Source organism: Rousettus aegyptiacus, unplaced genomic scaffold (assembly GCF_014176215.1).
Source record: "Rousettus aegyptiacus isolate mRouAeg1 unplaced genomic scaffold, mRouAeg1.p scaffold_m13_p_9, whole genome shotgun sequence".
NCBI lineage: Eukaryota > Metazoa > Chordata > Mammalia > Chiroptera > Pteropodidae > Rousettus > Rousettus aegyptiacus.
This window is the reverse complement of record NW_023416312.1, coordinates 64,310,023-64,325,381: the sequence shown is the minus strand read 5'-3', so window position 1 is coordinate 64,325,381 and position 15,359 is coordinate 64,310,023. Positions and strand designations below refer to the sequence as shown.

At 41.0% G+C, this 15,359-nt stretch overlaps 1 protein-coding gene across 3 annotated transcripts in view; it reads right to left on the bottom strand.

The window, feature by feature from the left end:
* ATG4A (autophagy related 4A cysteine peptidase) overlaps nt 1–15,359 on the bottom strand; it is a 56,983-nt gene that overhangs the window by 4,709 nt on the left and 36,915 nt on the right. For 2 of the 3 annotated variants that reach the window (XM_016127585.2, XM_016127584.2), the window contains exons 3-10: nt 14,827–14,937; nt 12,425–12,496; nt 10,281–10,379; nt 7,817–7,918; nt 7,575–7,647; nt 5,018–5,097; nt 4,067–4,254; nt 3,867–3,945 (exon numbers count right to left, since the gene is read on the bottom strand). In XM_016127585.2, the coding sequence (XP_015983071.2) occupies nt 3,867–3,945; nt 4,067–4,254; nt 5,018–5,097; nt 7,575–7,647; nt 7,817–7,918; nt 10,281–10,379; nt 12,425–12,496; nt 14,827–14,937 (804 nt within the window). The remainder of the gene's footprint in view (nt 1–3,866; nt 3,946–4,066; nt 4,255–5,017; nt 5,098–7,574; nt 7,648–7,816; nt 7,919–10,280; nt 10,380–12,424; nt 12,497–14,826; nt 14,938–15,359) is intronic. The other variant, XM_036227177.1, reaches the window with a different exon arrangement.

Below are 15,359 nucleotides of genomic sequence, written 5' to 3'. Positions count from 1 at the left end.
CAGAGAAAAACCATGCTTCATTAAATTGAAAAAGCCTAGCCCAATAAATGACCTGGGAGGGGTTCAGGATAATAAAATCTCTCCTTTTATCTAATATTCAAAGGGCTAAAAGTCCCTCTAATGCTCATCGGTGGCATTCTAAGAAGGCAAGAGTACCCTAATCTCACTGTCCAGGCCTGAGGACCACCTGGGCCTCTGTATTCTAGACTGGGCTAGCAACCAAAGAAAGAACTGCCTGCAGCAGAATGACAAGGTGGGGAGGAATTCCCTAAAGACCCTCCTTGGAATAGCATCCAGAATTATGTTAGGCACATTTAAGAACTTCCATTCCCAAAGAATGTGTTCCTGATGTCTTATGAAAGCTTAACTTGTCTCTATCACAGACCTAGGACAAACCACTTAAATCTCTCTGTCTTAATTTTCTTGTTTTTAAACTGTGGTCATATAAACTGGAACAGGTCATTGGGCTTGTTCCAATTACCTCACGGGGTATTATAAGAATGAGCAGATTTCACCTTTGTGAGATGACTTAAAACACAATACAAATACAAGAAAGTCACTAAAGTATCTTGCTTAGACCCCAAATTATTTCCCTACAAATGGGTGCTGAAGAGTATATGAAAATTGGCTCAAGCCCGCTTCTACTTCTGAAGTGTACTTTCCTTTCTAATAAAACTTTTCTTTTCTACTATTAAAAAAAAGAGTATATGAAAATCAATGCTGCTTGCTGTATAACTCAATTTAGGTAAGTCAAGGTACGTATTTCCACAGGTGGGTGAGATCAGTTATACCAAAAAAGCCTCAAGTCACAATGAAGAGCAATAACCAGAATGTTTAGAAGGAAGCCAACCTGAGATCATGAAAGGTAAAAGGAGAAGGAAGGTTGTACACAAGAAAACAAATATCTAAAGAAGGATTAGAACTGAACATTCTGCCAGAGTGTTTGAAGTTAAGATGCTAGGAATAATAGCAGCATCCTCTGCCTCTAGCCCTTTCGTGTGTGTGTGTGTGTGTGTGTGTGTGTGTGTGGAGTGTGGAGTGGAGCGGAGCTTTGCAGGCTACCCTACTTCTGAGAGTGCCTAAAAGAAATAGAGTAGAAGATCTAAAAAGCCCTAGAAATGATGTGGGACTAAACCAAGGTCTCTAATGAGGCCCGAGGATAAGAGGCAGGCTGCTCAACCATCTGGAGACACAGGACTCATACTACAGATTTCCAGGTGGCAACATCTACTAAAGCACAGGGGACAAACATCTCCTCTAAATGCAGAAAAAATCTGACAGCCAGAGTTTCACCTTGATCATAGTCTTCCACACCAAACGCTTCTCCCAGCTTCTCACCAGACAAAAGGACACTAGGGAAGTGATCTGGTATAGTACACAGGGATGGCCAAACTGGGATTGAATCCTGGCTTTCCTACTTTCTTGCTGGGTGACCTTGAGGAAATAACCCCTCTAAATTGTAGTTGCACTAGGCATAAATGGAAACAACAATCTCTACCTCACAAGGCTGTTATGCTAACTATAGCCATCTATCCATATCTGTATATCTATATAAAACTATATCCGTATACATTTATATATATATAATTATCTATCTATATATCTATATACAGCTATATATCTATATCTTTCTCAATAACTATATATATATATACACCTATATATAATCACATATATCTATACAACTCTATATAACTATATCTATATATCTCTATATAACTATATATCTATATTTATCTACATATCTATAACTATATACATCTATAAAACTATCTATACATCTATATATAACTATATCTGTACATTTATATATAGTGGTATGTGTATATATAGATCTATACATCTCTATGCAATTATCTCTATCTACCTACCTACCTATCTACAGAGGAAGAACAGTTTTCAGCGTCCCTGGCAGAAGACAGCTGTTCAGAAAATGGCAGTTCTCATCAGTTCCCTCCCTTCAGACATTCTACCAATCCATAACCCCTAACCTAATACAGTAAGGTGGAGAGTCAGAAAAGGAGAGTTAAGGAGACTTTGGAGCCTCAAGTGAAGGTTAAACAAAGGACTTTTGAAAGCTAATGGGCACCATGTAAACCTCTATCTCAGGAACTAAGGATTGCCCACCCCTCTTTTATGAGTAGTTAAACTCCACAAAGTTGACCCGACCCAGTGGCCTCAGGAAACAGAAGGGCTACACTAACTTGGTAAATTCCGTCTGAGTAACTTGGGATAAAGGAGGCCAGTGAGCCCAGGAATCACATGGACCTGCATATTCATCAAGACCTCTCCAAAATTATTTTCCAATCAGTTTCAACCTTGTCCTCAAGCACAAATAATAGTAAATAGATTTTTGCAAAATTTTCTTTGACAGGAACCCAAAAGCTTAGAAACACAGGATATCAAAATTTATGTAACTCCAAATACTGGCTGGGGTTTTGTACCTCAAAATATAAAAGCCTCCAAATGTTCCATCAGGCTGTAGTTCATAGACTCAACCAATAGATGGCAGCATTAGAGAGCCTAGGCAATTTGGGTTAGAAACCTTCGCCTTCATGAGAGGAAGAGACAGAAAAGGAAAAGAGGGGTTGAGGTCAGGCAGGGTGGAGTCACCTTCTCCTCAGTGGGTACTATATTCCTGGCTCTTTGCTGAGTGCTCTACTGTGAGATGACCACACAGTGAATGAGGTGTTAACCCTATTTTCCATGAGAGGAACCTGAGACCCAAACAGAGGTGATACCCTTTTCAAGCAGTCACACGGCTAGCAAGTGGGAGACTGGCATTCAAGACCAGGTTTGTCTCTCTCCATTCCACCTCATCTCCTTGAATCTCTAAGGAGGAGACTTTGGGAGGTTGACCAAGCCCATTTCACCCTGTCCTCTGCACATCTCTCACGCCATTCCCCACACTTGCTCTGGCTCTTCCTTGCCTATCTAAGGCTGTCCCTTACAATCTTCTTCAAGGCCAAATTTGAGACCACTCCACTGCTGTGAGAGGTGCCTTCTACCAAATTCCCCGAGTCATGTCACTCCCTTCTCCGTGTACCTCTGCACTAACCAGGTGTGTGTAGGTCCTTGATACTCAAAGCATGGTGTGTGTGTACCAAGGGCATCAGCACTACCTAGTTAGAAATGCAGAATCTCAGGGCCAACCTCAGACCTGCCAAAACTGCATTGTGATAAGCTCTCAAGGTGATCCATGTGCTTATTAAAGTTTAAGAAGCACTGGACTAGCTCGCTTTGTGTACCAAGGGCCTTAAATGTCTCTGGTCATAGCTAATGAACAAGGTGTCTGGGTTTCCAGAGGCATCAACCTAGGCAGGGAATGCCAGGCTGCTTTATTAGGTTCCATATTAGGAGGTTAGTGAGTTTAAGGCTTAGCCCCCATTATCAGAAAAGGGATACCTCTGTCTCTGCCTCCTCTAATTCCCACCCAGTCATGGCTCTGAATAATGAGCCAGCTGCATGAACCTGGGAAGCCAGAGGATGGCTCCTAGCCTAAATGCCTAAGCCCCAGTAAGACAGGAATCAACAAGGCCAGGGGAGTGACACCCTGGCCCCACAGGAAGGAGGGAGAGAGTTGAAGCAATGCTGTGACTTTGGAGTGATCTAGTGGGAAAGCAGCATGGAACCATCTTATCAAGAGGGAAGGAAGTTGAGGCACTGAAGGAGGACCCGCTCTCCATCAGGAGCACAGAAGTGTTGTTCTCCCAATATCAGACCAGAGACAGAATGAGCTGACCAGAGGCCACAGCATCTCCCAGCTGGACAAGGGCCCATAACTGGAATTGCCTGGTCTCCCATGCAAACCTCTGCCCACCCTCCCTTAACCCACAATGACTTACTTGTGACTCCTCTTTTCTTACCTAAGAATCCTATGAAATAATAGGCGTTATTTGGTTTTCCTCCTAATGCCCCTAAAGACTGTGGCATCTTAAAACACTCCTAGAGGGAAAGAGAATGCAAGATTCTCAACTCACTTGTGGACTGCTGCTCACGGATCTCTGTGCTCACATGGCGGTGTGATGGGCAGGTGGCAATGGGCTCAGAAAAAGGAGTGACTTACTTTGAATGCATCAACATAGACAGGATTGATTTGGTTTATGCCCAGGCGAAGGGGCACAATGAGCAGCAGGGGTTTCCAGGCTGGGCAGCAAGCAGAAGTGCCCTTACTGTGGTTCGAAGCATTTGGGGAGCCGGTGGGGTTCTCAGTGGCTCTGTTGGCACTCAAGGGAAGAATGCAACACATTTTTTCTAGAAACAGAAGAGAGCTGAGTAAATTAGGGGCATCCAGCCCCAGGAGGCAGGCCAAGAGCAAAACTAAGGGAGGCTTCACATGACACCCCTTGCCTGGAAGGGCTTCTTCTCTGTCACTAGGGCCCTGCTTGTCCCACTTCCCACAGGAAGCCCAGGCCACTCCACCAGCCCTTACTTCTTTTCCTTCTGGTACTGAGCAACTCCCTTACCTCCTGTCAGATGTTACGGCCTTATTGAGAGAAGATAATTTTTCAACTGGTCTGCAAAGGCCTTTGGGACAGGGACTGCAACTTTTGGTTTTTCTAATCCCATAGTGGAGAGCACAGGGGCTGTACAAGGAGGCGGCCTCCACAGAAGACCTGTTGGTGGTTTAACTGACTATCCCAAATTCAGGTGTCCTGCAGGGAGAGGGTCTAGTACTTCACCAAGGAGCAGCAAAGATCCTTTATTTTTTTTCTCCCTTTCAGAAAGCTGATAGGTAAGAAGAAAAGGGGTGCAGGGGATAATTAACCAGAGTCCTGTGCTCCCCTAAGCTCCTTTGCCCAGGTGGCGCAGGCTAGAGGGTGTGGGGGTGTGTGTGTGTGTATCCCTCTCTGTTGCTCTGTCTCTCTCTGTATCTCCTTCCCTCTCTCCACCTCTCTCCTTCTCTCTGTCTCTTTCTCTCTGTCTCTCTGTCTCTCTCTCTCACACCCCAATTTCTGAGTGGCAATCAAGGACCTCATCACCCACCACCCAGGAAGGTAAGCAGGCTGGGACTCACTGATATCTTCAATGACCACAGTGTTATCCATTGAAACATAAACAGCCAAGGAATTCCATTCGTCAAATAAAGCAAGTTTCCTGCAAAGCAACATACAATGAAGTCATAACTAGGGAAGATGGAAATATCAGCAGGAGGAGTGCAAACCATACCCAGTGTTTCTGAAGTTGCCAAACCCTGAGCCTCAGAAAAGTTGGGAATCAGGTCAGTTCTGGCTCCTTTGACTGAGCTCTGGAACATTGTGTGTCCAGGGACCTTGAGAATGCTGCAGAGTTATAGTTTCCAAACCTCGAAATGGAGGCCCTGCTTTACAAAATGGAAAAGTCTACCCCACAAAATGACGTTATTCCTCTTGGATAAAACAGAAAAGTTTACCAACGCATCTACTCCTAAGAGATTTTGTTTTCTTTTCTTAAATAAAAGATATTTGGACTTACTGCTTTTTTTCAATAAAAGGAAATTGTCTTTAAGGTGTGTGTGTGTGTGTTTGTGTGTGTGTGTATAAATTTGGCATAAACCAAATATATATTATATATATATATCTATATGTGTATATATACACATATATATCTATATATACATATATAGTATATATATAAAATATATATTTGGCATAATATAAATCTGTTGTTGTTATTGTTGTTTGGGGGTACAGATAATATAGAGAATAAGCCCTGGAAAAATCCAGAGAGACAAAGAGAGAGGTTATCTTTCACATCCCTCTACATGTGCTGAGAGAATGCTGTTCAAGGACACCTGGACTGCAGATGGCCTTGGGTGCTGGGCCCTCCCTGGTTAATAGCTAAAGGGAGAGAGCATGCTGACTTGCATGACCCCAGAGGAGATTAGAAAGAAAACCTCTTTGAGAGCTTCTGAGGTCTAAGCAAGCTACCATGATTATTTCTCCTTTATCTTCTTCTCCTCTTGCCAGTTTGAAAGAAAACACATTTAACCTGGCTACTCTGGGATTCTTGGGTAAAGTCCAGTCTCACTGGACAAAAAATAAAACATTGTCTCCCAAACCAAAGTAGCTCCTAGGGAGAGGTTAACTACTATTACACTTTTATTTTACTCGTTTAATGTGCTATCTTTCCCCGAAATAATAATAATGACATAATAATATACTGCTGTTAATCATAATAACAACCATGAATCAGAAGCCACTTCGATTCTTTTTAAAATGTTTGTTTCTATTTGGTGTTGGGAATCTCAACATTTAGAAAGAACACATTCTGAGGGATATCACTTAAAAACCAACCATTTCAAGCTGAGTTTTGGGTTCAGCACAGCCATTCTAATTTTCTACTTTGTACCATGGGTTCCTACAGTGGTTACTGAAATACTGCCAAATCCTCATTTAGCAGAGTCAATGATGCCCCAAAAGGCACTACAGACGAAGGTAAGAAAGTAGTCTCAGACAGGCTTCACTGTAAGAAAGGAGTAAAGCCAAGATACAGGTTTCACTTCGGTCCCCAGGAAATCCAGATGACTCCCTTCACAAGCACATTTCCAAAGTGTTCTAGATCATAGAAGACTGGCTAATAACTGATTCAGTAGCCCATTTGTACTCTGTATGGAGCAGATTCCACCACGATGCTCCAGAGAGCCCAGGACTGAAGCATACTACACCAAAGGACGCCTGATAATTTCAGTCTCTGGATGCCTAAACCCAGCTCCAGATTCCGGCTACCATTTTGATTCATTCGTCAAATATTTTTTGACCACTTATGTCCCAGGCAGTTTCATGTGCTAGTGTTGCAGCAGCGAACCAGACAAACATATAAGCTCTGCCCTCATGGAGTTTTCATCTGGAGATATGTTGTCAGGAAGGAGAGTGACAACATGTGAGGTGGCCTGCAGGTAGAGGTGCTGATGCCACTCACCTCATTCACTTCCACACTGGTTCTGGCCTCTCCACCTTGCCTCTTGATGTGGTAGATGTTCTGGGATTTAACAGAACAAATACAAAAGTGCCATGCTGGGGTGTCTGGAGTCTGTTAAGAGATAACAGACTGATTCCAAGACTCCTTTGGGATTTGTCTCCTCCAATAAGTCATGAGTTCCTTGAGGTAGGGACTGCGTATAGTTCATTTCTGTGCAGCCAGCACTTAGCACAGCAAAAACACCCAGTAAATGTTTAATGAATAAATAAATGAACGAATGTTTCTTTTATACTATACAGGGCAGGAGTTCATGTCTTGCCTATGCTGGCTCAGCTTCCTCTACTTAGTATGAACAGTTTGGTTTCAAAGAGACCCTCATGCTAATGGCTCCCAAGCACATGAGCACCAATCTATGGGGGTGAGGGTATACTGAATGAATTCTGAGGTCCTTCCACATATACTGGTATCAATGAATACAACTCGATATGCCAAGACAGGTGTCACCACTTACACATTTCAAAGAACTGTCTGAACAAAATGGTATAAATGTTTGGTGGCTTAGTTGGAAGGGCGGTTAAGTGAGATAGGAAGAATAGTTAGGTTGACGGGACTTGGTGGAGGAGGGAGGAATATGAGACCATAGAATAAGGCAGATGCCAGACTCTTTTACTTACTTTAACACCTGTGCAACTGTGTTTGGTCCAAACCATTCACCAATCGATTTCCCTTCTCCTACGCCCATCTGTGCTGTTTTCATGTGGGAAAAAAATTAACATATTAGTAAAAGGTCTTCCAGCATGCCACAAACTCCTAATTTTTCACATAAATAATTAAGCAGATAGACAACTTAGCAGAGCCACATACAAAGCAGGGGACGAGAGGAGCAGGTGTTGTCTTTAAACCACCGTGACCTTACCCATTTGATGAATAGAGTAGCAACAATCTTTTCTATCTAAGAAGCACTGTAGGATCTGCTGGTATTCTTTGGGTTGTTCTTTTTGTTTCTCCCAGTTCCAGTCTTTTTGTGAAAAAAAAAATTAGTTAAGTCATTTTTATAATTGCCTGTTACTTCTTCTAACTCTTATTATAACTACTAGATTAGAAGGAAAACAAAGAAGCTATATCTGGAAGGTGGGAATGATCAACTAAGAACATTCCTGGGTATGTTTAATTTTGATGACAAAGACATCTGGAAACTGATAACTTTCAAATACTCAGTGGGTGTAAAGTAAAAGCAAAACAAGAAGTGGACCAAGAAATTGACTTAGCCTCAGGGTTGGAGCTAGATAAATATTACATAAAAACAGTTTCATGAAGGCCTTTCTGGTCAGCTACTCAGTGACTAGGAGGTCACCGCAAAACCCAGCAATATATCCATATATCACCCAGAAGTGTGTCATCTCCACAGAGACAGCAACAGCTTCATCCTTATATATCAGCAACATTGCCAAAAGAGTCTCATGAGGGGAAGGTCTATTCTGACACAAAGCAGTTCACAGGGGAATAGACATAATTTACAACTAAGGAAGCTTCAAAAAAACTGTACGCTGCCATTTTTATACAACCTTTAAAAAGTCTATACTGAGCTTTGGACAAACAAATACCTTTGCTTTCAGGTGTTCAAGGTTTCCTTACAACCAAAACCAAAATAATCACATCTGTAAAAATCCCATCCATGTCTTAGGCACAGCCCACCAAATTCTATAAAGGCTACTTATCGCCTACTGAGGACAACTATAAAAACTCGCCATAATCACCACTGTGCACAGTATGCACTATCTTCATTCCCTCAGCTCTAGGAACTATGCCTAATGGAACCGAATTCTGAGGATTATTTTGCACACAAGACATGAATTTCTATTCTCTCCTGAGGTTTTAGAGAGAGTTTGAATTCACAATCAAAATATACTTGAGGCCAAAGATCACTATCTCTAGTCATCCATTCTCTTTGCTTCTAGTATTTCTGAAATCAGAGTTTTAAACTTCATATTCAGCACAGCCTTCAGAGGGTAAACTGTATTCAACTGTTTTTCATCAGCTACCAAATTGTCCAAGTCTGAGGAAATCCTGATTGACTGGCTGCTAGATATCGTTAGATATTTTCTGATAATAGTGATAAGTGAATACCCCACCTCAATTGTAAAATAACCAAATAGGAAACACTCTAAAATACTTCTTTAAAAAATTACATCTTCTAATTCCTCTTCACTACAAGATCTATTTCCAAATTCTTCCTGCTACTTTCTCTTATAGTAAAACAATTAAGACTACTGACTGTTTTTTTTCCAGTTTGCTTTCCACAAAATTCACTTCCAGAAGTGAAATGTTTTAAAAGTAAGAAGAAGTTAAATTGTAAGACCAGATCTGTTCCAAGAAGTATGTGTAACACAGAGAAGTCACTGGACAAGGAGTCAGAAGACTTGCATTCTATTCCCAAATCTATGCTTTCTTGCTGTTTGACCCTGGGCAAGTCACCTTACTTTGTAATCCTTAGTTTCCTCCTCTGTTAAACAGAAGGGAAGCAGGCACAGGATATCCTAAACTCTGAAAAGAAGGCACTAAGTCCTCACCCTTCCCACACCCTTCCCCAATCATCTCTGTAGCAGAGTGTGTGGGGTTGCACAGTGAGGAAAGGGAGTGACGTCTCCATCCCTCTGAATTTCCAGGAGCAACAGCCAATGAATTCAGCAGCCCCACCTAATCCAAGGTGTCCTTTCAATCCCTCATCGCCAAATCACACTAAACTTTCACCCAATTGCCTAACCTGGCATCCAGCCAAGGTCAGCCTACATATGCCCAGAGGGAAGCACGCGCCTGTTAAGAAAGTAAAATCTCAGGAGTTCCAACAATCATTACTGGAACGTTCTTAATGGAGCGGCCTCTTGAGGAAGCTAATTTAAGGATTCCTTCATCATCAAATGCACATCCTCAGTGAACCCAAACCAAAATAGCACCAGCTCCATCATTAGGCACTTCCTTTAGGTCATTTACATCCTTTGCAAGGCAGATATTTTAAATAAGGTCAAGAAACAGACTTACCACCACACCCTTCTTCCTGCTCCCTTTGTTATCTGACCTGTTGTTTAAGGACTCACTCGAACAATAGTGAAGATGGAAACTAAATGACCATTTGCCTCAATGTTCAATTCTGTCCGGGGAAAATAACTCTTGGGCTTGGTGAATCACAAGGAAATGTTGGTTATTCCCTTCTTATGACAGGCTTTGTCAACTTTTCAGCCATACCACTTGAGCTTGCAGGGAGCATTTGAGGACCTGCAGCTCTGTTACTGAGTGTTATTTGAGATCAACACCAATGTGAAACCGCCAGCAGTGTTACTCCAGAGGTCTCTGAAGCAGTTTGGAGAACAAATTTAACTCACCCCTCCCCAAGTGTTTGCAGATAAGGGCCTGAGCCAGCATCATCTGTCCACAGCGTAGCATACATCCCCAGCCAGCGTCTGATGAAGGGCCCGTTCCCCCTGTTGGCAAAATGGATGAGAATGAATATGAGCTCCTGAAATTGCCTTTTCCTGAAACATCAGCATATCTGGAAATCATACAAAACAGACAGACACACATACTCTAAAAAGAGAGGCAAAAGATGTAGCCAGATATCAAACAGGGTTTGTTATAGGGTAGAACTTGCAAAGATAATGCTGAGTTAACCAGAATAGGTTCTATGGCCAAAAAAGCAAATGAACAAGACCTGCCCCTTATGTTTTCTATTTGGAGACTTCTAGGAAATTTTGGTAGATGACTGCCATGTATGACTATCAACACTTTGTCCATGCCATATTATCATCTGCCTGACCAAACCTGGTTTTGCACAGTTCACTTCTCAGGGAAGCCAGTCTTACCTTAGTTCAGGACTAAATGCTACCATAGGGACTCATAGAAATGGTCAAAAATCTCTGGGAGGCTCTTGATTATTCTAAATGTACATTTAAAGAACTGAACAGCAAGAAGGACGATGTAAAATAAAGGAAAGATTCTTAGATTAGGCATCAGAAGACCAGTCTCTATTGCCCAATCTAAGTCTCATCTATAGACTGTGGATAATAGCACAAACCCTGCCTATCAATGGGTATCTGTAATAGTGTTCTACAACTCAGTCAGGATGATGTAAATATTCAGTGTTATGAGTAAGGTCACAATAAAAATACTATTACTAAATTAAAAATGTACTACATCTTTAAAAGGTACAAAACCAGTTAAATGAAATAAGACAACAGATTCCATTTTAAGAATACTTGATGTAATGAAAATCCCACATATGTGGCCAGAGTGAGCTCAATATCCTTTTTTGAGGTACCAATGAAATTAGATAACTTGGATGGCAGAGGAGACATTCTGCTTTCATTGCTTTCCTTTCCCAACATGGAAGTGGAAAAGTATGCTATGAGCATGATCTCACAAGACTAACTTTAAAGGGGTCATCAACCTTCTAAGACAACTGAGCCAAAGTGGCTGCCCCCTTTCTTTTGTTTTGGAGACTGAAGGAGAGTTGCTACAGCAACAAGGGAAGGGTTGAGCCAACTTGTGAGTTGGAAGGAGAGTCCTTTGGCTCTAGCTCATGATAGGATTATAGGCCAGATTAGTATGGAAAAGATATAATGAAGCCCACATAAACAAGAGTTCATCAGTTCACTGTCAGAGTTGAATTGAAAATGTTTTCAAGCCTTGCAAAGACCTCTTAATCCAGAGAAAGTTAGCAGTTTAGAATCACTGGGTACTAAAAATTGTTCTTTTGTTTGTTTTACTGCTCGGGCGCTTCCTGTGGACTTCATTTTTGGCACTTACCAGAAAAGTTGATCTGACTCCAACTACTAGATCTAGTGCTGCACCAAAATTGGTCAGACAGATTTCCTGTTAGGAGAATAGCTTCCACCATATGAGTTTGGTAATCTCTTCCTACAGGGCCATGATACTAGGAATAGGTGATCACCTCCCTTGCAAACATTTTACAAAATTTCTCTAAAGGGAGCCTATTCACTTAGCTTATTGGACTGTCCTTTTTTCTAGACAGCAGTGGGTACTCTATCAGCTGAGAATTAGTTGCAAGGAAACCTATCATAACTCATCTTCCAGTGGCAAAGTGTTTTAATTTCATAGGGGAAAAACAATCAAAAGAATTCTTTTCTTTCCTTCAAGGTACAATCATCTTTAAAAATAAAGTAGCTCCACAAAGTAGTAGATTGTAATTTAATAAATATTGCCCCAAATAACAGTTTATTTGACTTTTTCCTTGCTCTCAGAAATAACACAAGTAATATCATCCAGTGCCTGAACACTTAGTGGCAAACTAATAAGTATACTGGCATTGCCCATTAACATCAGGAAGCCATACATGATAAAGTACCTTAGCAATGAAATTTTTGTATAAAGTGTAAGACTTAACTACTTCCTGAAATCAAATACTTCACCATCATGAGCTGTTAATTCTGAGGTTTCTGTGAAGTGACTGATAATTTCAGGTAAGCTATCTATAAGGAAGAAAGCACAGTACAACAAATTATATACCTACCAATTGGTGAAAATTTCCTTCTGTATGTAAACCATAGACGAGCACTTATATCAGACAACAGCTTAGATTTTTCTGCAATTAAATGTGAAATTCAAATTAAATCACCATATCCCATCTAAAGATATCTGCCTTTGATTTCTGAGCTAGCAGCAAACTCATTTTCAAATAACCAATCGATTCCATTGTTAAGAGGCTAGGAAAATTCATAGGAAACACAACCTCATTTTTGCCAAATAATTTCAGCATTTTACCCTACCCATGTTTTGACAGAGCTACTGGCTGGAACAATGATTCTGGGTGGTTCTTATATCCTTTTCACTGATCTCCATGGCTCTGGCAGGTACTGTCGCTGAGATCATGGCCAGAAGACAAAGAATAGGAAAAGCAAGAATCCTGGATAAGCCACTAACAGGGCAATCAGCCCCTGCCTAAATGATCGACAGTTGACTGGATCTGTCATCAGTCCCCTCTGACTGTTACCTAAAACTGTGTGTGTGCATGTGTGTCCATGCACATGTTTAACTAAAAAGGAAATGTCTCTGTTAAGCAAATTAAGTGTGAAAGAAATGTATGAGTACCACCTAGTGCAACTGGCATTTATAATCTAAATGGATGCAAAACATCACCAATGTTTTTTTGTCTTTGAAAGCATGCTTCCTTATATTTTTTGACAAATTTATTTTGATGGTCATGAATATGACTTCCACGTTCCCATCTGTACTTAGATGTGGTTCTGTTTTCCGTAGTCTTCTTTCTCCCCCTTTTCAACAACACATCCAAGTTTATATTCTGTATAGAATATCAGACCCAGTATCAGGGTCTGATATTGTTTCTGCCATTGAACTTTAACGGAAAAAAAAAGAGGAAAAAAGAGGAAATTCAATTTTAGCCAATAATTTCTATTTTCTCTACTGCTTTTCCTTTGAACAGACCAGAAAGTTGAACTGTCTGCATTTTCCCTCCCTTTCATGTCCACAGTGTCTAACACATTTTGGGAAGCAGATGTATAATAGTTAAGAGTAAGATTTCTTGAGTCATACTCTGCTTGAGTTTGAATCCTGGCTCTGCTACTTACCAACTGTGTAGCCTTGTCACTTAACCTCTTGAGCTTCAGTTTTCTCATCCATAAAATGGGGAGAACACAGAGCCATGATTGCTAACAAGATAATACATGGAAAGTGCTTTGATGACACAGTATGCAGTAAGCTTGCAATAAATGTTAGCTGCTATTATATATGCCTCTCTCAAATGTTCAGACCACTCACTCCTTCCTCTGATATTCTCTACATCTCCCAGCTTGTCTATATGCTAGAAAGGCTAAGGGAGTTGTATAGAAATTTGAACAATTTCACTTTGAAAGGCATTTCGCAACTCAACGTTTGAACATGGGCATATTTGGCAACGTGGGGGTTCCTGTTGTCACAGAATGCAGAACTAGATGAGATCAGCTCCAGTCCCCTCATTTTATATGCTGGTGAAGGGAGTTAAGATGCAGAAAGGGAAAGCGACTTATCTAAGATAGGAGAAGAGTCTGAATACAAACATTCTAATTGCTAGCCCTGGGCTCTTTCCACTGTTCAGGATTCTCCTATCAAAATGATTAAGCCAGACTCAGGAGGAGCTACAAAATTCCTAACTTCCTCTCCTATGTTTTGCCCAGTTTCTTCCCATCCCTCCTTCATGCTAGGGCCTCTCCTCAGACAGATACAAAATCAGAGCTGTTTCTCTCCAAGCTCACTCAGTCTTTATCTGGGTGCAGGGTCATTGGCAGTTTTAGGTTTAAAGGTCTTTCCCAATCTATGAGAATGTAAGGATAAGGAAGAAAAATTCAAGCCTCCTTTTCATCTAGCTACAGCGGCTAAAAATTCTATACAAAATCAGAATAAACTGAGACGGTACTACAGTAAGTAAAAGATGTACAAGATTTCTCAGGGTCTGATATTGTTTCTGACAGCCATGGGCTGTTTAGAAGTCCCCTGGGTGCTAGCATTTTTTTATCTAGACAGAAAAGGATATTAGACAAATAAAAAGTATTGAAGACTAGATACTGGTTAGTGATACTGGGAATGAGTCCATGGTTTTTAGAACCTGAGGCTTATAGAAATTGGGGGTTCTCCTTTAGAGAAAAGAATAAAGAAATATGACATTTTCAAATCATACAAGCACCTATGACCACCTGAACATGATACAAGGGCCTCTTACAACCCTGGAAGGGATCTGTGCTTCTGAGTTTAAGGCCTGAGGCTTAAACTCCTTTGGATGCAAGGTAAATCTGCCTAGGAGTAGAATTAACAGTTATTAAGGTAATGTTATACTAACCTGAGGAGGAAAAAATTATAGGACCTGAACCTCAGGCACCCACCTCATTTGGGTTTTCACAGACAAATGCTACCAATCCTTACCTGTTTTAAGAAGATGCTGTTTCCCCAAGATCCATACCAGCTCATCAGTATCAGGAAAGTCTTCTAGGTAGTCAGTGAAAATAGTAATCTGGTTTTCATACTTGGATAAAACTGAAAGAAAAAAAAATCTTAAGCAAAATTTAACAGAGGGGGCTTGCTTCTGTGGTTTACTGTTTATTTACCTTTGTCCTAAAGGTGAAGGTCATGGGCTCCAATCTCATAGAAGAAGATTCTTTGCTTTGAGGACCAAAGACATTCATAAGGCTTCAAAATCCTTCCATTGAGTGATTTTCTTTTGTACCTCTTTGGTCCTTTCCTTTATCATGGTCCTATTTGGCACCACCTCTGGGTAATTATTTCGCCACAGCTACCTAAAAACCTTTTCTTTCCTGAGGCCTTCTTTGTTCATAGCCACTTAGCTAGCTTCTCCTGGGGTGAGTGTATCAAGGTGATACAATAATATTTAAATACCTAACTCTTGCCCATGCTACAGAGAATAGTGCCTAGTGGCTTGGAAGGGGCTTCGATATACT